This window comes from Copadichromis virginalis, linkage group LG16, assembly GCF_057382275.1.
Source record: "Copadichromis virginalis isolate Kocher_CV1m ecotype Utaka linkage group LG16, C_Virginalis_male_GT1.1, whole genome shotgun sequence".
Classification (NCBI taxonomy): domain Eukaryota; kingdom Metazoa; phylum Chordata; class Actinopteri; order Cichliformes; family Cichlidae; genus Copadichromis; species Copadichromis virginalis.
The window spans coordinates 9558293-9583953 of NC_140633.1; the positions used below are offsets into that span (position 1 = coordinate 9558293).

General features: G+C 40.0%; 1 protein-coding gene and 1 long non-coding RNA gene across 3 annotated transcripts in view; one reads left to right on the forward strand and one right to left on the reverse strand.

Moving 5' to 3' along the window:
• adcy5 (adenylate cyclase 5) overlaps positions 1-25661 on the reverse strand; it is a 95678-nt gene that overhangs the window by 32485 nt on the left and 37532 nt on the right. For both annotated transcript variants that reach the window (XM_085435178.1, XM_085435177.1), the window contains exons 2-4: positions 17492-17641; positions 16140-16261; positions 4094-4205 (exon numbers count right to left, since the gene is read on the reverse strand). In XM_085435178.1, coding sequence (XP_085291304.1) covers positions 4094-4205; positions 16140-16261; positions 17492-17641 — 384 coding nt within the window. The remainder of the gene's footprint in view (positions 1-4093; positions 4206-16139; positions 16262-17491; positions 17642-25661) is intronic.
• On the forward strand, positions 22741-24718 carry LOC146690237 (uncharacterized). The gene is made up of 2 exons (XR_014915739.1): positions 22741-23983; positions 24386-24718. It is a non-coding gene; the product is annotated as an uncharacterized LOC146690237 (long non-coding RNA).

The window sequence follows — 25661 nt, forward strand, 5'->3', positions numbered from 1 at the left end:
TCTTTCACCTTACTATAGTATCTTGCAATTCAGTGGACAAAATACCTCAGTAGTTTCCAACTAAATCAAGTAGACAGAACTGAGGTAAGACAGGCCAAATCATATGACTGATAAATTATAACAAATAACAAAAGACTTCCTTTCCTGCTGTTGAATAAACTAATGATTTTTAAAGTTATTGTTGCACTGATAGAATAATTTCCTACCTAATCCTAAATATAAAACTTTTTACCAGAGTTCAGCTCAATGTTTTGTTTGTATATTCATGAACTTATTAGAAGCTATGAAAACCTGGTACTCAATTTCTTCATCCCCTTACTGGGACTTGTGCATTATTATAAATGTGATCTATTTTTCATTAGTGAAACAAAAACTGACAAAATCAATGTGATCAAACTAATAAAATCCCAAAAGTTCATCTTTTAGACATCTTTAGAATTTGGACAGCACGGCTAAAAAAAAGTCCACCAGCTGTTTCCTGTGACCGCTAACTGCACAGTGATGATTTTGTTTGTTTCTTTTGACATTCAACAGTCATCTTTAAATCATTCCACTGGATTTAGATCAAGATCAGATTTTCCACAAATTATCCTTTTCTTTCTCTTGATTTGTTAAGCTTTGGGTGATGGCCTGCTGCCCTGACAGAATAAATAAATAAATAAAAATAAAAATCTTAATATCAGTTTGCTTTCATGTGATTGGAACTCCCCGAGGAAAGAAATTAGCCTCAAACCATGATGACCCTTCCTCTATGCTTTACACTTTCGAAGATTTTGTTTGTAGTTTGTAAATCTGCCCAACTATCTTTTATACATTTGTGATGTGATGATACCAAAATGTTTTAGTACACATTTCTGATGGTGTTTGGCTTTTAGTCCTTGTTTCTGTTTTTCTCCCCTGCTTCCCCTACAATACTATGTAAAGTTCACGCCAAGATTTTTAGAGCTAAAACTAAACAAAACAATGAAACTAGATGAAAGAAGAAATAGCCTGAGATTGAGAATTTTTTTCTTTTGGCAAAACGTATTGTAACAACTTGCCTGACAAGTTTTTGATCCACATGTTTATTGAGACCATTACTGAGACTAGGAGTCAGTTGCTTTCAAAAAATTATCTATTTGTCATTCCAACACTTATGTCAATTTTCCTAAATTCTCTTTTATTAAATGAATGCAGAAATCCTGGTATTCCACAGAGTTCAGAAACTAGGATTTCCACAATAACCAAGTATAGATGCCTCACATTTGCCTTAAAACTTTTAACTTTTAGAATCATTTAACAGTGTGTGTGTTTGTTTCTGTGTGTGCATGTGTTTGTCTGTTGATCCTAAAGGCATAGGAGAATATAGTGTCTCGTGATGGCCACCTGAGTATCGCTCTAGCACATGGGACTGAGAAACTACAATGAGCTCCACTGTGTAAGAAGCACAGAAAGAGAATACGTGCGGCTGTGTGTGTCTTTGTGTGTTTGCAGAGACACAAGGTACCTCTGGCATGGACCTAAAAGTGTCAGTTGCAACCTGTCTGGTATATAATGCCGTTATTGGCGTTTCACTATGAAATATTAATTAGCTTTTCACCTTTTAGAAACAAATGGTATATATTGAGGTTTAGCTGAAAAAACAAAGATGTTTTTGTCTAAGAAAAAAGAAAAATCAATGTTCCTGAATGTGCGTCTATGAAACTGCGGTTCAGACATAAAACAGATGTTATGGTGTGCTTTCTAAACACTGGAACTCTGTGCTCACGTCTGTGTTCACAGCAGCATTCACTATGTATTTAATGACCTTTTCCAGCTGCCTCTAAGGTTACTTTACTAATTCCTGGTGTCTAAATACTGTGGACTACACATACATGCAGTTCTTGCACCTGTAACCAAACTGACCAAAGCGATAATGATTTTCAGGCCAGCTGCAGAAAAGTATGAGTATTCAGTCTTTGTTAGAACTTGCCCGCACCGGCAGCATCAAAGATGATGCTTTTCTCTGAAAGCTTCATTCATTTTTAATGGAACACTGTGATCACTGAGCACGAGGGCTGCAGTTGCATTTGATTTGTTCTGAGTTTTCTGTATCAGGACCTCCTTTGTCTCCACGCGCTTAGAAATATTGTGGTGAATGCAGACCTGGAAAATAAGAACTATGCTGTTAAGCGCTATACCACCAATATTTTAGTAATACATTAACCAGAGAATGTATGAGTGTCCTACTGCATCGTTGGGGACACTTTGGGGAAGCTGGGAAATTTTGAAACTTTTGCTTTCACAGTATTTAAACAGTGGAGGAAATAATGATTTGATCCCCCGCTGAAGTTTGCTTGCTTACAAATAAATAAACAGTCTCTAATTTTTGTTGTAGTTTCATTTTCATAGAGCGTGACAGAATATCAACCAAAAATCCAGAAAAAAAGTACATTATATAAAATAAGTATTTGATCCCCAAGCAAAACTTGGTGGAGAAATCCTTGTTGACAAGCACAGCAGTCAGACATTTCTTGTAGTTGGTCGCCAAGTTTGCACAGAGGACGGTTTTTGGCTGACTCCTTTTTACAGAAATATTCTAAATCCTTTAAATTTCTTGGTTGCTGCTTGGCAACTGGAAGCTTTAGCTCCACAATTTACTTTAGTACTGAGGTCTGAAGACTCGCTCGGCCACCCTATGACCATCTTTAGCCACTCCACTGTTGCCATGGTACGCTTTGAGTCACTTTGGGTCATGCTGGAAGACTCATCCACGACCCATCTTCAGTGTTCTCATCCAAGATTTTACGGTACATGGCCCTGTCCGCTGGGCCCTCCGTGCGATGACGTCGTCCTGTATTCTTAGCAGGAAAAACAGTACAAAGCATAATGTTTCCACCTCTGTGCTTGACTGTGGGGATAGTGTTCTGTGGGTCATATTCAGCATTTCTCTTGCTGCAAACACAGTGGGTCAGGTTGATGCTGAAGAGCTCGATTTTGATTTAATCTGACAGCAGCACTTTCACCTTTTGTTGAGACTGAGGGATTTTCTGGTTGATATTGTGTCTACTCAAATATAATGGGCTGTTCCTTTCTTTGTCAGTGACCAAACTTATCCCAAAAATGATTTCCTCCTCTTTGTATATCATTCTTTTACTGCATTACTGAAATGATCCACTTTCACAAATGTAGTTTTGTACTTCAGGATAATGAAATTGGAGTCAGGTTTGTCTGACCACTAACAAATATCAGATAAAAGAATAAGGGCAAATATTTTCAGAATTAACACCCACTGGGCCTTTCGTTACACAGACATTTTTCCCCTGACCTCACATGCATCTCTTTTTCATACCTTAGCTCCTCTTTCTTACAGAGAATGCGAGCAAGAAGTGCACAGAGGAATCAAACAATGAAAAAGCCCCAGCTCCAACGGCAGCTTCAGGGGCCTCAGTTATTTTTATGTCCAAGTGTAGCATTTGTATGAGACATCCTTAGATGAAAACTACATATCCTCTCATCGCTTCTTGTCTCCTTAAAGCGAAATGAATAGAAGGTCCTGTCTGATTGCCGAGAAGAAATGAATTAGCCGTTAATTAATATCAGTGCTTTTCTAAGTTCTTTACTGTTTTCAGATTTGTAATTTGGATACATTTAAACTGTCCTCAAAATGAAAGAAACTTTTTTCTTTTATCATACCTATAGGAAGTGTGCATTGATGCATTTATCTGTCCTGCTATATTTTACATTTTTATTCTTCATATTTTGCAACAACACAGGCAGGAGCTGTTTAAGGCTATCACCCAGATTACACGGCTATCTTTCCTCTCTGTGTTGTTTACACATAAAAACCTGCAGGTCAGTGTCTGTTTAGTCAGAGGTGAGGGTGAGCTAAACACACACAAACAGACGAAGAGACATCAGATGAGACGAAGCACTTTGGCTGCATTCACCAACAATCAGGCAATGAGCCCCACTGTGGGTTCAGCTTTGTAGGACCTTACATATTATATATATATTATACTTCCATGTATGCTTGCACACGTTTCCAATGAATCACTGCAGCTATTTCTCATTTTCCTATCAAAAGACTTTTGCACAGCTCTTTACATATACATGCAAGCGATTACATCCTTACCGCTGCCAACTTGTCAAAGCGGGCGAACAGTTCATTGAGAGTCATCACCAGCTCCTGTGCTGTGCACTGCGATGCCAGACTGGTGAAACCCTCAATGTCCGCAAATAAGATGCTGCAGAAAGAAACACAAAGACAAAAGAGACAGAATTCATTCAGAAAAGCCTTTTTCTCATTCCCTGAATTCTCTATACTGAAGTGATTTCCCTGCTGACCACACTTTTACCTGAAGAGGCAGAAAAACAAGATACTGCATGCTAACAAAAATGAGCAAAGGGTATCTTTGAGTACTACTTTTCACATCCCTGTGATGAACTTCACTACAAAGTATAAATCCACGGAAATCCAGTGAAAGCTAAAATAATTCTTCTCTGGAGATATGTAGAAATGTTTTTGCAAACCACTAATGGCTTGTAAAGACTTGCAGGGTGACTGAAACAAATATCAACTATGTGTACGTCAAACATGTTGATGAGACTATGAAAGTATGCTCAATTCAGCTGTCAGGATGTAGGCTGGAAACAGGAATGAAATACAAAAGCAGGAGCGACAGGAGTACGCTTGTTCACGTAGCATTTGGAAAGCATAATTTTAGCTCTACTGCACCCTCCTCGAGGCTGCCATTGTAGCTACGACACTGTCGCTTTGCTGCTGCTCCACGTGTGATCTAAATAAGCTCTTATTGTTTGAACAAGTCAGAGGACTACCGGGAATCAAATCTCTGTGCCACCGGTGGCAAGGTCAGCATTATTCAGGACAAATCCCAAACTGATTTGGGATTGTGGGAATAATCTATTCCCACAGTGCAATCAGCACTGTGGGAATAGATTATCCTAAAAACAACTCCATGTTTGATTTCTAGCAGCTCGGGCCAGCATGACTTCAAGCCTTCTGAGCCCACATGTTCCATCCACAGTTCAATGAGTGTGACACTAAAATGCCCACAGGAGCGTGAGCGTGACCACTGGCGTCAGCCGTGTTCAGCGTATACCACACCTCTAGACAAATTGTCAGCTGTGGCGCTGAAGAGGATAAGCAAGTGTTGATGACAGACGGAAAGCAGTTTCGCAGCTTGGGTAAGAGCTTCTGTCTGTGTTTCAGTGTGACTCTAGTTGAACAGCATGAGTCTTTTATGTGTTATAAATAGTTGGTGGACAGCAACTGAGCTGTCATTGAGACAAAAGGTTCTATATATCAGTTTATGATTGGATAAGTTAGACGATAAAGTCATTTCACAACAAGTTTTCAAACTACACGGATGATGTGGCTACTAATAAAGCTCTGTAAGACTACACTCTGTTTACTTATATGCAATTCAAAATATGTGCCAATGCCGACAGCTGTTGTTTTTACTGAATTCACAAAGAAAAGTAATACAAAGCGTTCAAATGAATTGATGGAGATGGAGACGAGAGATTTCAAGATGTACCTTGGAGCCACTGATGCAGATGAAAGGTGTGAGACTGCGGCTGAGGGGGCTTTGCACAGTCATGTGTAATACAATGGCTTTAATCTGGAGTTTAAACGAGGTCTGTGCAAAGTGTGTGTGTTTGCATGTGCGTTTGTGAGAGAGAGAGAGTGTCTAATACATGTGGAGTAACTCTGAGCTTGCGAAAAGTTAGCTGGGAACAAGGTAAGATGATACAGCACAGGCCTTTCTGCGATTGAGGCATTTACTCTACTGACACTGGCACAACAGCGGGGCTGATGATCTCACCGGGCTGAACCACTGAAAGAAACAAGGACAAAGAGGCCAGGCTGGCAGATAGAGGCAGTAATAGGCTCGGCTTTAGCTCTGGGAGACAGCGAGATTGGCCTCACGTACACTCAGATAAAAGCCACGAAAAAGGCTTGTGAATGGCTGAAGTTGTTCTGTGAAACATCGTAACCCACAGAAAGTCTTGTTTCACGCTTGACATTTCTTTCTTCAATGAGTGTAGTTATTCTCTGATGTCCTCATGGGGTGAAACATGTGATGAACTTCATTACTCAAACTAAGGGGATGAGACCGTGCCTCGTGTGCTGCAAAAAACAATACTGCTTAGCAGGGTTTTTCTTGCAGCAGCTGTAACAAACACTCACTTAAGCTTAAAAAATACAACACATCTATCTCCTGCTTTAATCTAGGAGGGGAGGTGGGTGAACAGGCATGAACAGATTTTAGTGGATATAAATAGTTTTTATTCAGAGATTTTTTTTTTTTTTTATTATGACAGTCGTTCCCAATTTAATGCAAAGATAAACCTTGAAGGACAGCCTGGAATTTGCAGAGCTCAAAAAACCAAGTCCTGCAGGGCCTCTCAAATTCATTTTTATCCTTTTTTATGCTTTCTTTATAAGTGATTTAAGAACTGTTTTCTTTGCCTTCGCCTCAACAAGAAAAATATGAAAAATAAGAAAGAATAAAAGGATGCACACTGTGTTTTTCTTACCCGCTCCGAAAAGATGATTTCTGATTGATCCAAACTGCAACGTTTGAAGCTGACCTTTGCAGCACATCACTGCACTACGCTGCTTTTATTGCAATATAAACATGCAGTGTAATGTACACTTTATGACACACATGGGCTTGAGCCAGCTAATAATGCCCTGAAAGGAAAGCTAAACTAATCTTCTGTTAAAAATATCTGACTGAAATATGAAAAATCTGGCTAAAATCTGATGTTAGAAAATATTAGAGGAAGTGTTAAATGTTAAAAAAAAACAGCCCCATATGGCATAACAGGTTTTTCACTCCAGAAAAAGGAGATGCTAATATTTAAAGTCGTTATAAAAACAAATTGTTACTTCAGTATGTACAGTCACTTACTACACTTGTAAACACCTGTTTAAATAATGCTCACAAAGGACTGTTTAAGAGAAGAAATCATATTTGGCATACATGTTTACATCCTGTATGTCAGAGAGTTCACTTTACTTAGTTTCCAAATCTTCATTTCACAGCAGAGGACTGGAAAACAACTTGTGCTGTAAGTCATGGTCAGGTGGGGAATAAAGACCTCAGATTAATCCTATAATTTATTAGAACATGTGTCATTACATTATGATAAAACTGTGCTGCCGTACCAAATGCACAGAGCCTAAAGGAACATCACAGTGCAGAAAAATGTGGTTAAAAAGTAAAGGCAGATTAATGCGAGATCATTCAAGGTCGTTCATTCTCGAGAAATTGTTTTTTTCATACTTATCTGTGAATATTCATGTTTTTTTCAGTCATTGATTCACAGGTAGACTCCATATTCCTGACATATTTCAATGTGTTTTATCAAATACATTCTAATGTAAACTTCAATTCACTCATTTTATATCATTTTTAACTTTTGCCTTTTTGCCTCTGATATAATCACAATCACGTACAAGTTCATACATTGTCTGCAGCGATCCGATATTCAGCTGTGCAACAACACCAGCAGGCAAGAAGTGTTGTCATTGTTTCACATTATGAGGAGCAGATTTAATCACTTCCCCGACTATGTACAATTAGCTTTTCAAATTAAGACCCTCCAGGAAGGAGAAGAGGATGCTATAAATAAAGAAATGTTTTAGACCAAACAAGCTCACATGAATCTCACAGGGTAAGTGGCTGTTACACAGGCGAAAGAACATGGTGTGTTTGTACAGTATGCCAAGACTGGCCCTGTGGTTGCTTTGAGGTGAGTGTATTTCGGGTATGTGAAATTCATTTTGTCTAAGCGTTATACCAGTTTGTTTTTGTTTTGTTTTTTGTCCAGGGTTCACATGCTACCTTTTTCTCTTGACTGCTCATATGTCAAGAGCGCTAACGTGTTCTAATGAACTCCAGCTCCAAAATTCCTAAATTTACTCAATTTGGGTCTTAGGCTGCAAAGGATTAAGAGTTCCCTCTCTGGGGTACACATTTCTGAGAATAATTGATTGCTTTCGGTGAACTGTTGCATGGGAGGTGAAGTGAAACCAGACACTTGACCGATGTGTCTGGACTCAGCACAGGTCTATCTAATTGGGCAGTGACGGTTAATGAAGGAAAGCGGGTGACTGTGGGATGGAAGAAAGAAAGACAGGAAAGTCTGACATGTGCTACAGGTTTTAAAGTTATAACCAGGGGTGCACATAAGTGGTCCACAGGTAAATAAAAGTCGCGCTTTTATAAGAAGAAGTTGCAACGCACGTTTGCGTACATATAAAAGGCACTGTTTTTGTCCGCTAGAGTAGGATTTTCACGGCATATTCTGCATCACATCTCTGTGCGTTCATCATTTGTTTGAAGCCAGCTCACCTCCTGCAACCACTTTTCCGAGAATACGCGCTTCTTTTGCGGTTCGGACTCCTTCTGACATTTCTTTGGAGGTGGAGGAACACCAAAGTAATTGCTTAAAGGAGCTTCTTCGACATCTTTAAGAGTTCTAAACACATGTTTGTCCTCCTCCAGAAAATCTTATGCACGCAAACGCGCGTTGCAACTTCTTATCTGGTGCGCGACTTTTATTTTGACAGCGAATGCGCACCTGCGGACCACTTATGTGCACCCCTGGTTATAACACTGCGATCTAATTAAGAACATGTAACCACAACAGTCAGGAGAAGATGTTATTTCCATTTGCAGTAATATGAATTAGGTGGACTGGTTTGTCTGTCTTGTCTCTTGTTGGCCAGCGTTGACAACAGACTTGACATTAAGTCATGAGTGAAAAGCTGTGGTGGAGTTGGGCTGCAAAGCAGCTTGCAGGTTTGAAGTGACTGTGACCAAGCTAAAGTAGCTGAAACTGAGCACCCAATTAATGATTGGCTATTAGGATGCACAGAAGCATCACCTGAGCAATCACTTCATGTTGGCTAGCTTTTGGGTGTAAATGTTATATACTTACATTTAACAATTAGTAGAAAAGAAACCCAAATGGAATATTATCTGGAAAACCTATTGCTTCTCAGTGTAGCAGTAATGGTCTATGAAGTCATTTAACATGGCACTGGGTTCTCTCACCGTCTGCAAATAAAACTGTATACTGGGTTTCTTATGGCACTCACTTAACAGACTGACTATTGCCTGTTTCATCATGTTCGTCAAAGATAAGTAAAGGGAAGCAGAACTGCTTTACCCTCTTTAGTTATAAATAAACAAAGCTGTCCAGTGGGACACAGACCTTTACAAGTAAAAAAGAAAAGACTCACACAATCCAAAAAAGTAGCCGATGGGCCAAAAATGTAAGCCTGGATTTAAATTAGTTGTATCTAGTACATCACTAGTAATAATAGTATCACAATTTTTTTAGGACTGAGAATATTTATTATTTATTCAAAAAATATATGAACTATCCTGAAAATGTGGGGTTTTATGTGTTTCACAAGAAAGGCAGAAGAATACAGAACGTAATTGAAATGACCGATGTGATTAAAGAAAACTCCCTGATGATGTCGTGGTCCTGGGTCGGTAACCCAGCGCTTTGTGTTTACTATTATTCTTTTCTAGTTTATTCTGTTTTGTATTTGTTCTTAGGGTTTGAGTCGTGTGTTTAGTTGTTCCGATCATCCCTACCTGTGTCTTTCCTCTGTGTTCTGTCCCCGAGTTGGTGAGTGTGAGTTTCCCGTTCTAGGTTTGTCTCGTTATGCCCATTAGTTCCAGCTGCATCCCCTCCTCTGTGCCATTTCCTGATTACCTGGTGTGTGTATTTATACGGTGTGTCTGCCTGAGCTTCACCCTCAACCTGCTGTGCTTTTTGTCTCCTGCTCCGGTTTAGTATTTCTGTTCCAGTGTTTTAGTCCTTAGTTCCTCTGTCCAGAGTTTTGTTTGTCTTTTTGGTGAGGTTTTTCCCAGCAATACAGCTGCGCTTTAAGTTTTACTTCCGTGTCTGAGTCCTGCATTTTGGGTCCACCGCTCCTGCCTGCCTGCCACACTGCACATCATGACAGATGATGATTTATTTGTTTAGTAATGCAAATAGTTTTTTTTCTAAAGTACTTAATCTGTTTACAATGTACAGATCTTGTCAATCCCTCCCCACCCCAGTGACCCAGAGGCGCAGAGAGCAAGGCCTCTTCCGGATATAGCATGAGATGGAACAGTGGGTGGTAACATACAAAACAACAAAGGGGAGAATAAGTATGCACAAGAGACAGTGCCCTAAGTACCACTTAATCTTTGCTGTGGGTGATGACTGGCTCCTTAAAGTTCAACGTGAACTCTTACCGATCTTTAGTTTTGTGACAATGATTAAAAAGCAGATCATGCACTAGACGCTACGGTCTCGAAGAGGACAAAGTTTTACATATTAGGAAATAGTAAACAACGCTGGATTATAAGGACTAAATTGTTCTTCATGGATTTGAGGTTTTATCCTTTTTTTTACAGGATTAAAGGCAATTACACAGACGTGGGGAAAAAATTATGAGAGGAAGTTCTTTAGAAGAAGAATCAGAGACTTTGGTTTCAGATCAGTGAATGTTTTTACGGTTATTCCGAACACAATCGGGGATTGTTGCAGTGGTAACTGAGGACAACAGATCAGACTGATTGCACAATTTAAAAACCAAAGATAAATTTACAGTATCCTCAAAAAGCATCCAGGGCCAGGTCGTGGGGGCAGCAGCCTAAGCAAAGAATCTCTCTCTCCCTAGCCACCTCCTCCAGCTTGTCCGGGGGAACACCAAGACATTCCGAGGCCAGCCGAGAGATATTTCTCCTGCATGTCCTGGGTCTGCCTGGAACACCTCACCTAGGAGGCGCCCTGGAGGCATCCTGTCAGCTGCCTGAACCGCCTCAACTGGCTCCTTTCGATGTGGAGGAGTATCGGCTCTACTCTGAGCCCCTCTTGAATGACTGATCATCTCACCCTCTTTCTAAGGGAGGGGCCAGCAACCCTTCAGAGAAAGCTAATTTCTGCCGCTTGCATCCTCAGTCTCGTGGTCACTACCCAAAGCTCAACAGTCACAAGCTCTTGATTTACTGCTTGATTTGCATCCCTCGCCTAAAACAAACATTTAACTAATTATGTGCATAGCTTACCTGGTCATAAATAAGAAATAAGCTGTGCAGGCTTCATAGAAACAATACGTTCTGCATGTGCCACATGCCCAGAGTGGTAAAAATCACTCAGTCATAACTGCACACTGTAAAGAGAATATTTTCCCCTTGTTTATTATTGGGGAAACTAAAACAGTACTTATAAAGTGTTTGGTGCAAGCGCAGACATTAATGCTGAAATGTCTGCAGTAACTATTTAAAGACAGGATTTGAATGCATGATGTGATTTCATGGTGGAAATTTATAAGATTTGGGATAGAACAAACAGCTCCTCCAGTCTCTGCCATCATTGCTTCTCTGCTTTTGTCTCTTCCTTTTTTTTCCAATTTCTCCACCACAGTTTTCTTAATTTCCTGTTTTTCCTTTTATTCCTTTTTTCTGCAAACCATACACGTTTTCATTATTGAACATTATTAAAGTCTTTTTGTATAAAGACTGTGAACATCAAATGTGTTTCCTGTTGTTTGCTGCATACATGTATGTTGCTGCCTATTCACTAAAGACGTATTATCCGGTCAGGCATGGCCCCAGCAGCATAACCAAAACCTCTGTTCAGTTGTAATTCTTCTGTTTAAGTCAATTAGAATACGTAAAACAAACATAAGGTCAGTTCCTCTAATTATTCCATATTCTTTCCATGTTTTTATCCTCAGACTGACACATAAGTGTCCCATCAGAGTAGATCCAGTTACACTATTCTGTCTGGGGATATCTTAGCAGGCTGGAAACATTGAGACTTGTACTTGTACATTTGTATTGTATTATGTGTATTAAGTGCTGGCGTAACACACATTGTAATGCTGGTTTTCCTTGTTTTACTGCCGTGCAATTAACATTATTGTTGTTATTATTGTAAGATTTACCCCAGAGCCCTCTTACATAATCCCTCAGTCAGTGCATATTTTGGCCTGGTTGCTAAAAGCCGGAGGATATTACTTTACTTCAGTGGCAGCAACACGACACCTGTACTCTCCCATCAAGAACACAGTGGAAAAAAGAAAAAGTTTCAGGTAACATAATGGCCACCATGACTGAAGTTCCTCCAGCCAGTGAGGGGGAGGCAATTGCTCCTAAGCTGTTCTACCTCCAGCAGTGAATGTACTATTTGTTGAAAGTCGGTACAATCAACCATACTAAATATTATTTTAAATGTGAAAGGGGAAACAGAGACAGCAAAGAACAGCTGCGGACCCAAAACAATAAAAGACTTGCATTGGAAAACAACTAATAAAGGCCTGCTGAAATCAGCCGAGCTGCTTAGTCCTGTGGCAGCATACACACATGCACACACTGATATTTCTAGATGGTTGCAAAAAGATAATGATTTATTTTCTTATATGTTAGTAAATCTTAGGTTTTGTAGATATTGCAGATATGCAGATTGTTTTACAGACTTGTTTTTGAATCAAACTTTCAGAGTTTGCTGCGGAAATCTTGGAAAATTTCCTTTCAACATCTGCACAACTTGTAGATAACTTTCCATAGAGCATAATAAATGTCTTCAAATCCTTTGTCAGATTCATAAGCATCTGTTTTTTTTTCCCCTCTGGGGCTGAGAGAGCACTATAGGTTCATACATGATGACAATCTGCAATTTAATAGCAAATCGTTGATGTCATAGAGTCGGAAAGGTTCCTCCCTAAATATGTTCTAATCATTGACACCTAATCTGGAAAACCTGAGACTAACTGAAAGATAAATGTAGGAGTGTACTTACTTGCTCAGTTTGACTGTTTTTGTCCCTATTAGAATTGTGAATGTAAAAATAATAAACCAATAAATTTGGTTTATTATTTTTAGTGGTTTATTCTTCACTATTTTGTGACAATAAATAAAAAATTAACTTGCCTGTTCTTGCTTCTGGACTTTGGACATTACAATTTGCTGATGAAGACCGCCTGACTTTAGCCTCACAGTCCTGAAATCGTTTTATCAGCTTCCCTATAAAGCTTACGAGCAGCCCTGCAGTGTAGCGCAGCAGCCAGCGGCACCGCCACAAGGCCCGACTCTGCACGTCTTCCATCTGCTAATTGTGTTTAGTGAGGCCGAGCTGGAGGCGCCGCTGCTTGAAATTAGTCGAACCTGTAGGCATGTTTTCCCCACACGCTACCTTTAGTTAGGTAGCTGCGGTTCAGGCTGAAATGGTAGAAATGTGTCGGATCTACGGATGTAATTATATGTCTTTCACAGTCCATTAACTGAACCGCTACCCTTTGCGTCTGAATTCTGGGATGGGTAGAAATACTGCAGACCCTAATGCTATTCTACAGCAGCAATAAGCTCCAAACCCAAAGTGACTTCCTCTCCACCTCACTGCCTCCAACTGTTTCCCCCCTTGCTCTTTAGTGGTAGCAGTGGGAGCTGTCACTTCTCTTCCTGTTGTTACTCGGCCGCTCAGCAGAGCCCCAATTACCAGCAAACCACTGCCCGCTCCCCGAACAGGCCAGGTCACACTCGGTTAGCTCGACAGTAAATTTACACTCATGACCGCGGAGAGAAGTTAGCCAAGCTTAGCGGTTGCTAATGTGCAGCATACTCCCCAGTGAGTCGCATGAAAACAGGACATCAAAGCTCTGTCTTCATTCTTCTCCTGCTTTTGGAATCCAGTGTTGTAGATTTATAATTACATAAACGCTAACTTCTTCACAGGTAAGCATGAGTCTAAGGATGCAGCATTAGCTTAACCTCCTAGGACCTGGCGTCCACATATGTGGACTTCACTTTTTGGGTTATTTAGACCAAAATACTCAATTTTGCTCTACAAGGGCCTGATATCCACTTACAAGAGCATTATACTGCCTCTGTTCTATCAAAATTTTAAACGAATATCCTCATATGTGGCTCTTATATAAGGTAAAAAAAAATCTGGTAATTCTTTGTTTTTACATTCATCGGGCCCCAATATGCCCAAATATCAAAGAGAAATTAAAAATGCATGCTCTGGAAGAGTTCGGGTCTTAGGAGGTTAAAGCATTAGCTGTTTCTACGGTAAATGATCGTGACTATCCTGATGTTTAATTAGCAATTAGACAATACGCTCATTCAAATGCAGACTAGCCTAAGTAACTTCTGTCACATGCACATCTTCTTCTTTCTTTCTTTCTTTCTTTCTTTGCCCTTGCTCCAAAAACAATCCGCACCATAAAAAAGATGATTCTCAATGACGATCGCATTAGCAGCGATGAAAAGAACTTTTGTGTACAAGAACACAAGTACGTGACCTGATGCTCCAACCCATGAAGTCTCACGGGGACACATCAAAGTGATAAAGCACTTCAATAACACCTATTATTTATGGAGGTTTGGGCTGCCACCTGACTGCAACAGCTACAGGGAACAAAACTCGGGCTGCTGTTACCACACCAGCAGACACACACACATGCACACAGAAGAAGAAAGAGTCTTGTTTCCGTCATCTCAGATGGCATTGTACAGATGTGCATTTATTTCTTTACCCTCACCATAAGCACAGCTTATCTAACTGCAACCGTGACCATCAGACCGGATTTGGAACTGATGCTTTGTGATAAATTATGGATACCTGATTTTTGTCCCCAAAATGAGTGCAGAGCTCTGAAGTTTAACTGATGACACATGCAGGCTCCATCCCTGCAATGTGGGTACACTGACACAAATGGATGTAGTCTTTTCTTACTCCACGAGGTGGTGCCAAACCTAACATCAGTTTCCATTGTCCTACACAGTTTACACAGTGTTCACAGCTAATAGAGCAAAGCCACATAAAAAATAAGTCAAACAAACTGTGTGTTAAGAACAGGCTAGAACTGTTACAAAGTGGGACTGAAAAAGACATAAAGAGAAAGATTTGGGATCTGACAAACACGATCAGAGTTCCAGATATTAAATCCACATCAAGACATCCATCTGGTTAGTAAAGCTCTGTGGTTTAAGGCTGAGACGGCCAAACCCTTCACTCCAACTCCAGTTCAGCCACCAGTCTAAAAGACAGAGGGCGTTAAATGCTGTAAAATTTCTAAGAGAAGCAGGTAAGCTTAATCAGTATCGGTATAAAAATGGTCACAGTAGTAACTGTTGGTCTCACAGCTGTTTTGGTCTTATGGTGCTACATGAAACAATACTAACATGTTGAATATTCTTCACAATAACAGACAAAAAAAACAACAACACACGAGTACGTGTGTGTCTTCCTGGGTCTTGTGAATCAATTAATGCCTCGCTGACTGCATCAGTCATCAAACTGGGCTGTGTGTGATCTGTGAAGTAAAATGAGTTTGATGGCCCTGGATCACGGATGGATGCATGGATCTCGTACGTAGAAGCAGGTGAAAAATATTCTGTCAAAACAGCATACAGCTCGTTGCCATGGCAGCGTCTGCACTTCCCCCTACCTCTTCTGCCACCGTCTGTGAGTAGGCAGCACCGTTCAGGATTAACTTGGATTAAACGTCATTTATTCAGCACTTCTGCTGCAACTTCCTTACGTGTGTTTAACAGTGTGTAGATTATATGTTAATTGTACATATTAGCTGCTCCCAGCACCTCTACCTCCCCCACATAAAAGGTGTGAGGGTGTAAAAACGTCCCGAGCTATTGAGCATGGACAGCAGATGTTGTAGGTTCACTCACAGGCTGCGAAACTACAATAATAAGCTCAGATCTGGCAAGTCTGTGTTCTCAGTTGTGTTGAGATACTTTAGTTCAGTCAGTTCATCAAAGAAATGTGTTGTGATTTCACAGTAATCAATAATCGACAGCAGAAAGTCTACATGTTGCTAATTTTGTAAGTTCAGATTGTTTACTAATAATCAGTAGGTTAATAGCAGCATTTGAAGGCTTTCAAAGTCCAGTTTCAATCACCAAAATACTGTCTGAAACAAAACATAAATACATTAAACACTAATGAAATATGAATTGGGCCTCACGGGGCAAACATGCATTGTTTTTGTGGAGACTGTTGAGAAAATGCATTGTTTGTAACAGTGTATTCTGAAGCTCTCTGAGTGCTCAGTCAGACTGGGAGAAGTGCTCTAACCAGCTCCTCCCCGTGACTGATCAGCCCCTGATCGTTACCTGACGTTGTCGTGCTTTTGGATGTAGATCTTGTGAAACATCATGTCTTCCTGCTTGGCGTTTATGTCAGCTTTCATCTCCATGGCAACATGGCGAGGAAGCACTGAGAGCAGCAGACGTTCCTGCAGGAAAGAGAAGGAGCCGTAAGTTCAAAGGTCAAGTGAGCGTGTTAATAGATGAGGATTGTAGCCACATTACGGGAGACTCAATCTGAATAAGTAAAGAAGGAAACGCCGATAATTTAACGTTGATTCCAATTTGCCAGTGCGAGCTCAAAGTCATTTAGAGAGGGCCGTGAGAAGCTTCAAAACTTGTCACTTCCTTAGTGCGAACTGAGAATATTTGTCCCAAGGTCATTTGTGGTTGTGCTGATTAACTTGCAATATAAAATCTGGACATTTTGTTCCCATTGTTCAAAAATAATAATAATAATAATAATACAGTATAACCTTCAAAATGCCAAAGACAGCATGACCTCTTTCTTTGCTGCTATGGCGAAAAAATACGGGCCATACTCTCAACAGCTGAATTACAGACGTTATCAGGTCATGACATTTTGAAATGCATGAAAAGATGAGCTGCATATTTTTACTTGAATGTCAGGTAAAAAATAATAAAAACCTATACCAAAACAAAACAATAAGCAGTTTTAATTCCTTCATTGTTGGATTGCAGGTGAATGACGTGAGAAAATGAGCTGCAAGACGAGTTTCAACCTGAACAAATTTAATTTAAAATTATAAATGAATAGTCTGTACTGTATAAAAATGTCATGCTAAATTATTAAGGTGACAATAATACTTCTTCACTAAAGATTCTCTCTCACCCTGGAGCTCATTTCCTTTTCTTTCTTCTTTTTTCCAATAACCATCAGTTCTATATCAGTCTTTGGCTACGCATGCGTCTCATGTTTGCACAGTATCGCCTAATCTCTTTGCACCACACGCTTCTTGTTTAATTGTTTGCATTGTTGTTTAATGGCGGCTGGCAAAAAGCTTCTAAGTGCATTAACGTAATCTTCTAGTGGGCATAGGACACCACTACAGGGAGAAGGTAAACAAGGGCAAAAGCGATATTTTAAGACAAGAAATAATCACAGAATCATAACTTGACTTTGAACCTGTTAATATTACGACCATCCCTGTGAACACAGTTCCTGTCTACTGTTGATTGTTCGATATAGCGATATAAATGTGTACTCACTATAAAACTTTGTGGTGTTTGACATAATTTTGAAGCACATCATGGGTGGGATGACATTATTATATGTGAAGCATTTCTTTAATAAAAAGTTTGCTTGATTTAATCAAACAAACTTTTCTTTTGTCACCAGAGCTTTCTCTCTCTCTCACCTGCTGCTGATTTTCCCTCTGGGAGTGGAGGCGAGCCTGGATGCATTCCCTGGTCTCCTGAAAGGCTTGCCTCTGGGAACCCTCAGCAGGGTAATGGGTGCACACGCCCACGATGTTGGTGCAGGAAAAGATCAGCACGTTGGACACTATCTGTGGAAGAAGGTGGGAGTGAGAACAGGGTTTCCATGTGAGCCAGGGATGAAACGCTCCTACTGTTGCTTGTCATTTCCCTTTCTCCCTACAACGTTACTGAAAACTGACTCTTGGCCAATCAATCAAGAACATAAGTAGATATTTTTTCTTACACTATAATATAATGATTCATTTGAGTCCCAGTAGGTGCAGCTCACTTAGAGTGAGCTATACAATACAGACAAGTGAGGTCAAAAGTAACCTCCCAGTATAGAGGAAATGTCTTTTGGAGGAGCGAAACACAAAATGACTCAAACAAAATACAGAGAATACACGTGCGTGCTACTTCATCTCCTCAGGTCTGGGTGAAACTTTGGTGCCGCGATATGAAAGCAGTGTTTCTTCATTGCACCTTTGTGTCACTCGTGAGTCGCGCGTCTGAAACTGCTTGTTCTACTCGCTGTACAAGACTTGCTAACATATGACGGCCAAAAACAGAAGGAGGCACAGTGCTAAACTCGGCGGGATTCCTAACTCAGTGTGCATGCAGGTGTTATTAATATTATGCAAAACTGCACCTGGCACAGAGTTCTTAAAAAAGCAACGGAAACAGCACTAGCAGATGGAGAGGTGTGATCCACACAAGCTAAAAAGAAAAATGAAGGGAAAATATGTTACAGTACTTAAGAGTATTAATTCTGCAAGTAATGTCTGGAAAAGGACTTTTACACTCATACAATCATTCACCCTACAGATTAATTTGCTATTGCTATATTTCTTATGTTTGCTTTCATGGAAGAAAATTGTTAGTATTTAAGTGGAATCTTTTCTTTTTAAATCACATTAAGAAACTGTATTTGGTGTGCAAATGATTGCACAGTCGTCAGAATATTAGTTTGGGCTATTTTCAGAGTGGGGTGGTGATTAGTAAGACGTCACAGCGAGAAGGTCCGGGGTTTGAGTCCACCATCTTTCTGTGTGGAGTTTACATATTCTCCCCATGACTTCCTCCCCCCACAGTCCAAAGACATGCAACTAGTGGGGTTGAGTCAACTGGTGATTCTAAATTGGCCGAATTGTGTGAATGAGAGTCCCGCTGTCTCTCTGTGTTAGCCCTGTGACTGAAGACCTGTCCAGGGTGTAGGTGTACCCTGCCGCTCGCCCTGTGCCAGCTGGGATATGATTCTGAGAATCCAATAAATCCAATAAACTATAAACTTCTTAGTAAAAATTCTTAACTTATGACCAAAAATGGCCTCATGAGGTTATAGTGACCTTGGCCTTGGAATATCACAATTTTTTTATCAGTTCTTTGAATCCAAGTGAATGCTGTATCAGCTCCAGAAGAAATTCCCTCAAGGCAGGAGCGACAGATGGACAAACAAAGAAGACATTTAAAGAAGTCGGTGGATAAGCTGTCGACTATTTTCTGACTTTTTATTGACCAAATATAGTCAAATATAGTTATAGTGCTAATAAAAAGCTGCAGAGGGGTAGAATGGTGAGTTGCGATAATGAGAAAGTGAACTATGGAAATACATAGCTGATCAAAACTTTTAGTAAGTATGATCTCAAATATGTAGTTAAAGGCAAACATTTTACACGAATATTAAGTGTTTCTTTTTTAGAGGCTAAATGAAAATGCAAAGTAAGGATATTTACACTTTACATATGCAAAAGTGACATAAACGACTTGAAAAAGGTAGAAAGCGGTGTATATTTTCCACATGTGCCTTTGTTTTCCCTCTAAGAGCAAAGGCACTCTTTGTTTCCACGAGCTCCACTGATGCACTTCCTTCTCCTTAGGCAGGACTGAGGTGTCACAACCTGCTTTTTTGACTTTGACACAGCTTCCATCAGATTATCCACCTAAAACCCCGACAAGGCGCTGTCTTGTTTCTGATTAGAAGATTCAACAGAGGCCAACTCACATGATCCCAGTGTGAATGTTTGCATGTGATGAGGCAGAGATAATCAGTGTGTTTATCAGTGGCACTGCACTAACACAGGGACAAAAACAACACTTTCCAAAGCTGCCATCATAAACGGCAAAAACGTACAAAAACTAATTGGTGGTTTTAAACCCAGATCTGCGCTCAGTGTCGAAGACCACGAGAAAGAGTTAACACGGTTAACGCTTGTTAACCGTGTTAACTGCCTCTGTTCAGATAAAATTTGCATAAGCCGAGTCTATAAAAGTTTATCTAACGTTTAACATGTAACATCGTCCTGAGAATACCCAGACATTTTTAAGGCACCTGGTTTACTGATAGCTTTCTGTACCCTGACTTAAAAACAAAACACAAAAAGTATTAATTGTTAGTCATGGAAATGACTAACTGGGCTTTTGATCATGCAGGATAAAGACTTCAGATCGTTTGCCATTGCTGCTAAGTCACAAGATGAAAGGAAATTTGACATTAGATGAAAGTAAAACCGAACCTCTTCAATATGGCTATTTGCATTATTAAGATACAACATCCATCCTCTAACCAGGCTTTCAGCTTACGCTTACACAAACACTGACACATGTGTTTTATGATCCCTTTGTGAACGGGATCATAAAGCAGTATATTAAATCTCTACTAAAGCTAAAACAAGTAATGAGTAATGACTCAGAAATAAAGTAAGGTTTACAGAGAAAACTGATTACTGAGCCGCTGCATTTAATGCAGGCTTACTGTAGTGACACACTGTCCAGTTATGTTCCTAGCATCCAACAGTTAGTAGAACAGGAGAGAGAGCTGTTCATCTGTGGGAAACCCCGTTCTGAGGCACGTTTCCACATCTAGGCCTTAAGAAAACTCGATTTATTTTATTTTATTTTTTTTAATTTACAGGAAAAAAGGCGTCTCCGGGTTTCATTGACTCTGTCCAAGTTTCCACCTATCAAACAGCTTCGCAAGTTGCCGTGTGCCCAAAGCACCAGTGCTAAAAGACATTGTTTCCATTCAGTTGCAGGCATACAGTGAGTCCTGGGACTGGCAGCCAGCAGCAAGCCACAGCCAGTGGGCCATTCTTTTCTCAGAGTTATTTAATGGGTTGAATCAGCCAGCTGAATCACATTAACACCACAGGCCTCAGTGTTGCCGGAACAAACACAGCACGTCTTTATCAAGTCAAAAACCCCTCAGCAGGTCTCCATGCAAAAGAAAAAAAAAGGGAAAAACAACCAGACTCATAAGGAGGAGTGGCTGGCGGAAGGCAAACCTGGAAGTGACCCACAGCCAACAACAAAAAAAAGAAAATGAGGCATGAGACATGAAAGGTGCTGAATTTAGAAAAGGTTGCTCTTTGCCATTTCTGCTTCTTGTCTAACTGAAACACTGTTTAGATGAACTGGACCAAACCAAAGAAGACTAATGACTTTTTAGATAAAGTCAAGAGTTGAGAAGTCCTCCTGCCCACAAAGGTTTGTTTCCCATCATGTTCCAGCTACTGGTCTTTCAGCTTTTTCTGCTGATCCTTTATCATAAATACTCAAACTGTTACAGTGAATTACATCGATAAACTTTACTCAGTGCATGCATATGAACATGTTTAGATGTTCCTAAAACCTTTACAGAAAAGCTGAATGAAAAAAAATGAACGAAGAACTGAACGGATTTTATGATCCAGTTGAAAAAGTCTTTTTTTTTTTTATCCAAACCTTTCTTGGAAACAGGTTGTACAAGACTAAAGTATCAAATTTTGCATTCAAATTATTATCCTTCTTCAACTAATATTACTGCATGCAAAAATAATAATAATACAAATTTTGTGCTACAAAACCTTAAACCTGAAAGTTTTTCAAAGACCCTGACATAGGGTTGCCAACTCCCTGAAAAATAAATAAGGGACACCTCGTGGCCAGGGCCGGGCAACCCAGTTGTCTTCACCCTTCCCAGTGTGGTGAATTTTCTAGCTCTTTTTTTGTGTGTGAAATTATTTTTTTTAACCATTTGACTTGAAGTTGATTTAAGTAGATGCATATTCTATTCTTTGTGATATGAACACATGTGAAACAAATGATCATTTAGCCATTTATTTTTAGCTCAAAATGACAACATTAACACAGTAAAACAGGTCTCCTTCTTAAACAGAAGCCTGTCATGCTTAACTTTTGAGAATATAAGTAAATCTTTCTTTAAAAGAACTCTGTCCTGCTTAACTTAAAATAATAGAAAACAATAGAAAGAAAAATATTCTTGTAACAGTGCACATTTAGTGCATTTAGTACAATTGGCTTCAGTTGAGGTATTATTTCAGCTTTTCTAATCAGCTGCTCCTGTTTGTAAACCCGCTTGTTCCCATGATTACGCATCTTAACTCATCATCATTATTCATCTATGTATTACTTTTATGTATTAGTCATCTATTTGTAATCATCTATCCTTGCAGTTGTTTATTACACAAAATAAATTATATTATCACACTTCTGGCCACATAGCGCTGGTATTCACTGCACATGCCCATATTAACTTTTTCCAGCCAGGTGTTTTCCTTTTCCCATTCTTCCCTTTCTCTGAGGGAAACAAACATTGCTGCTCTAATGCTGGGCTCACACTGTGCGGTTTTAGGCCCATTTTGAGACGATTTTTGAGTGATCGGCCCGATTTTGGCCTTCATCGTGCGTCGTGTAGTATACGTGGGGTAACGAGAAGTGATTAACACCTCACGACCAGCTCCCGATCATCAATCGCTCGTGAGGGTCTCACCACAGCCGCTCACACTGCTCGCGCGCAAACACGTAAACGTTGGTGTAAAAGACGGAGCAGCACGGCTGTGCAGCGTGTGATCTGGACACAAGCGATGGAGGCACAACTTGTAGAACTTTGGAAAGCTCATCCGAGCCTTTTCGATGTGGCCTCACAAAATGATCACGACCACAACAACCGTGAAAATAGTTGGATCTACACTGCTGCTCAATCACAGCTGCCTGATCAATGTTTTTCATTAGCAATTTAGCAAAGTTGATGGTGGTGGTGTGTCTGTGTGAGTGAAAGACAGAGAGAGAGAGAGCGACAGATTTTCTGTTATAACCTTCATTTTATGGAGGCACAGTGTGAGCACTCAGGTCGCATCAGAGCATCTGGTCGTATAGTGTGAGACCCTGCATCGTGACCTACGAACTTCTAACCCCTGCGAGTCAATCGTGCAGTTTGAGCAGGAGCTGAATAACGTGACTGAAAAAAATCGCACAGTGTCTGCCCAGCTTTAGGTGTACTGTCGTCCGAGACTTGCACCGCAGTGTCGGCGTTTGTTTCCCTGTTGGCCATGCTTCTTGTTGTGGTCATCTGTTGTCTTCCGGTATTTTCTCCGTAAGCGACCTTTCCTCGACCAATGAGATGAGCGGTAATCTGAATTGTCATACACTTATTGTCATAAGTGTGCTGTCAGCTCATTGGTCACAAAGCAGGAGAGGGGCTGGGAATTATGTTTTCAAACAAAGCGTTAATTCCATTAAAAGTTATAGACTACTTTTGATTCTCACTGTATTACGGGACAAAGTGCGTCCCTTATTAGCTCAATACGGGACGTGTACTTTTGTTTCGAAATACGGGACGATTCCGTATTTTAAGGGACGGTTGGCAACCCTACCCTGACATCACACAAGTGAATACGGGTGTATTTGACAGCTGGATCGAAAGCATTTCATAGCAACCATTATGTTTGTGAGCCTGAGAGGGTCTCGTTTGCATAACAAATGTGTCTGAATTTACAGTGGAGTGAGTACTTATTAGCTGTACGAACAATTGCCGTGTAGCATGAAACCCTTGATAGCTGAAGCCTCACTGCTACAGTAGGGTGTCGAGATCTGTATGTTTCCCAACACTCTTGCTAGGAAACGCGTGTTGCTGTTTGAAATTTGACATTTAAAAGGTGGGCTCTTGCTACCTGTGGCGTAGCTGGTTAACGTCACTCTAATTATGATTTACTTGAAGCTAACCAGCCAGCTAAAGCTGCTCATGGATCTCCACGGAGCCCTTGTAGCATCCCGCCCCCCACACTGCCATAGAAACAGCACGGATCACATAAAGTCTTTCAACAGGTCAATAGAAATTTTCCCCAGCGGCAGTCTTATTCTATTAATACTGCCAGCACTCACCCAGACCTTATTTGGAAACCTATGGGCTTTTCCTCACCACAGAGGGAAAGTGAGAGTGCAAAAAAAAGGAAAAAGAAAGAAAAAAAAGGGATCCCATGTTTAAAGCGGAGCTCATCCCCAGGGAAGAACACAGACATCTATCATCTAATAACTACAGAGGAAAACATAGCCAGCCTAAACTCAGCTCAAAGCCCCCACATGATCAAGGACCTGTGATGCTGCCGCAAGCAAGACGCTAAGCATCATCACACAACAGGCAGATTTCAAGCTAGGTAAGAAAAAACAGATAAGACACTCCTGTTATATCCTCGTTCGAGGGATCAGCTGATTGATGGAGGCCACTGCAGCAATCAGGACCAGTCAATATACATGTTGCATGTAGACAACACTCAATACACTCAGTGTGTCTCTGTGAGGTCTCATTTGTAAACAGGGCCAAGCGGCTCACGAACACATTATCACAAGAGGTCTATAAAACAAAAGGAGAGATTTATGGGAAATCAGATGCACAGCATGTGATTTACTGCATGCATAAATGAACATTTTACAGTTTTACAACTATTGCTAACTTTTCCCAGAAAGCTGCATTATTTTTGAACTGATTTCATTCTGCGAGAACAGTTTCCTAATTTAAAGATGATTGAAATTATAAGAATCTTTTCTTAAATTTCTAGGAATCAAACTGGAATCAAAAGACTTTTTTCCCCTCCAGAAATCAAGTTCAGATGGATTTTCTTCACGTGACAGAATGAGCATCACAAGATACAGATGACACACAACGCAATGTGAGCAGCGAGCATCTCTGAAAACCAGCGACAGAAGCGAACAAAGACCTGAAGATGAGCCCTTTAGTTTAAAGTCCTGATACAGCATCAACAGATTTACTTTATTACTTAAATGTGCTTAAACTACAAGGTGTTTTTAATACTTTGTCTACTGTCTAATGGGCTGTATTTGGGTACAGTTGTTTCAATATGTGCACTAAAAACTATTCGTTTTAAACACTGGTTTATTATGATTGTAGTGAATTTTGTTGTCCATGTCATTAATTTTTAGTCACTAGCAAACTGAGACTTTGAGCTGTTTATCTTGAATGCAATACATCAAATTGAGCATGAGCACATTTACAAATATATACTAAATATATAGTTATTAATAACTGCAAAATCATTACTGGAAAACTATATTATCAAACTGCAGTCTTACTCTTATCTTCCTCTTGTTCCAAAGCATCACATGTTCATCACATGAATATGTTTCCTGTATCTTTTGCAGTCATAAAGCAGAAACATCATTCATTTTATTAGGTTGACAGTGAGGTAAACCAGCAGGAACAAACCATACAAAAACGTTATATTTTCTCTAACTTGGGTAAAAGCGGTGCAACGATATCACCAAGAAAAAAGCCAACCTTAGACATTAGTGACTGCACATGCGATGCATGCATAACTTTTACTTTTTTTAAGTAGGTGATTAATAATTGCCAGCAGAGGCCATAAAAACTGAGTAAGATCTCGTAGGCGTCAATATTTACCCACTAGTCTCCCACACCTATCTTTTTTATTGCTTCAGAGGTGTCAGATTTCCTCTCTACTCGTGAGTTTTAGCTATGCTTCTAGTAGACTTTCCATATATGTTCATGTATTTCAAAGATACCTGATATAGTGTTTGTAGCAACAGCTAACATCCAGCCTTGACCAAAATGATGTTTATCATGCGCTGTTTCAGATCCATTTGACTTTCTCTGCAACTAGCGCTGGTGTAAGGCAATATTTTGGAGTAATGCAAAGATTTGACATAACATAAGCACAACTTCACAGAATTTGGCAAAGAGTACTATAACAAGTTTGGTTTCGATGGCAGACACTTTCAGTTCATCTCATAGATGTGATGCCTTTGTAAATAATGTGATGGGATAAAAAGCAAATTGATTAAAGCTGAAGAAAGGTC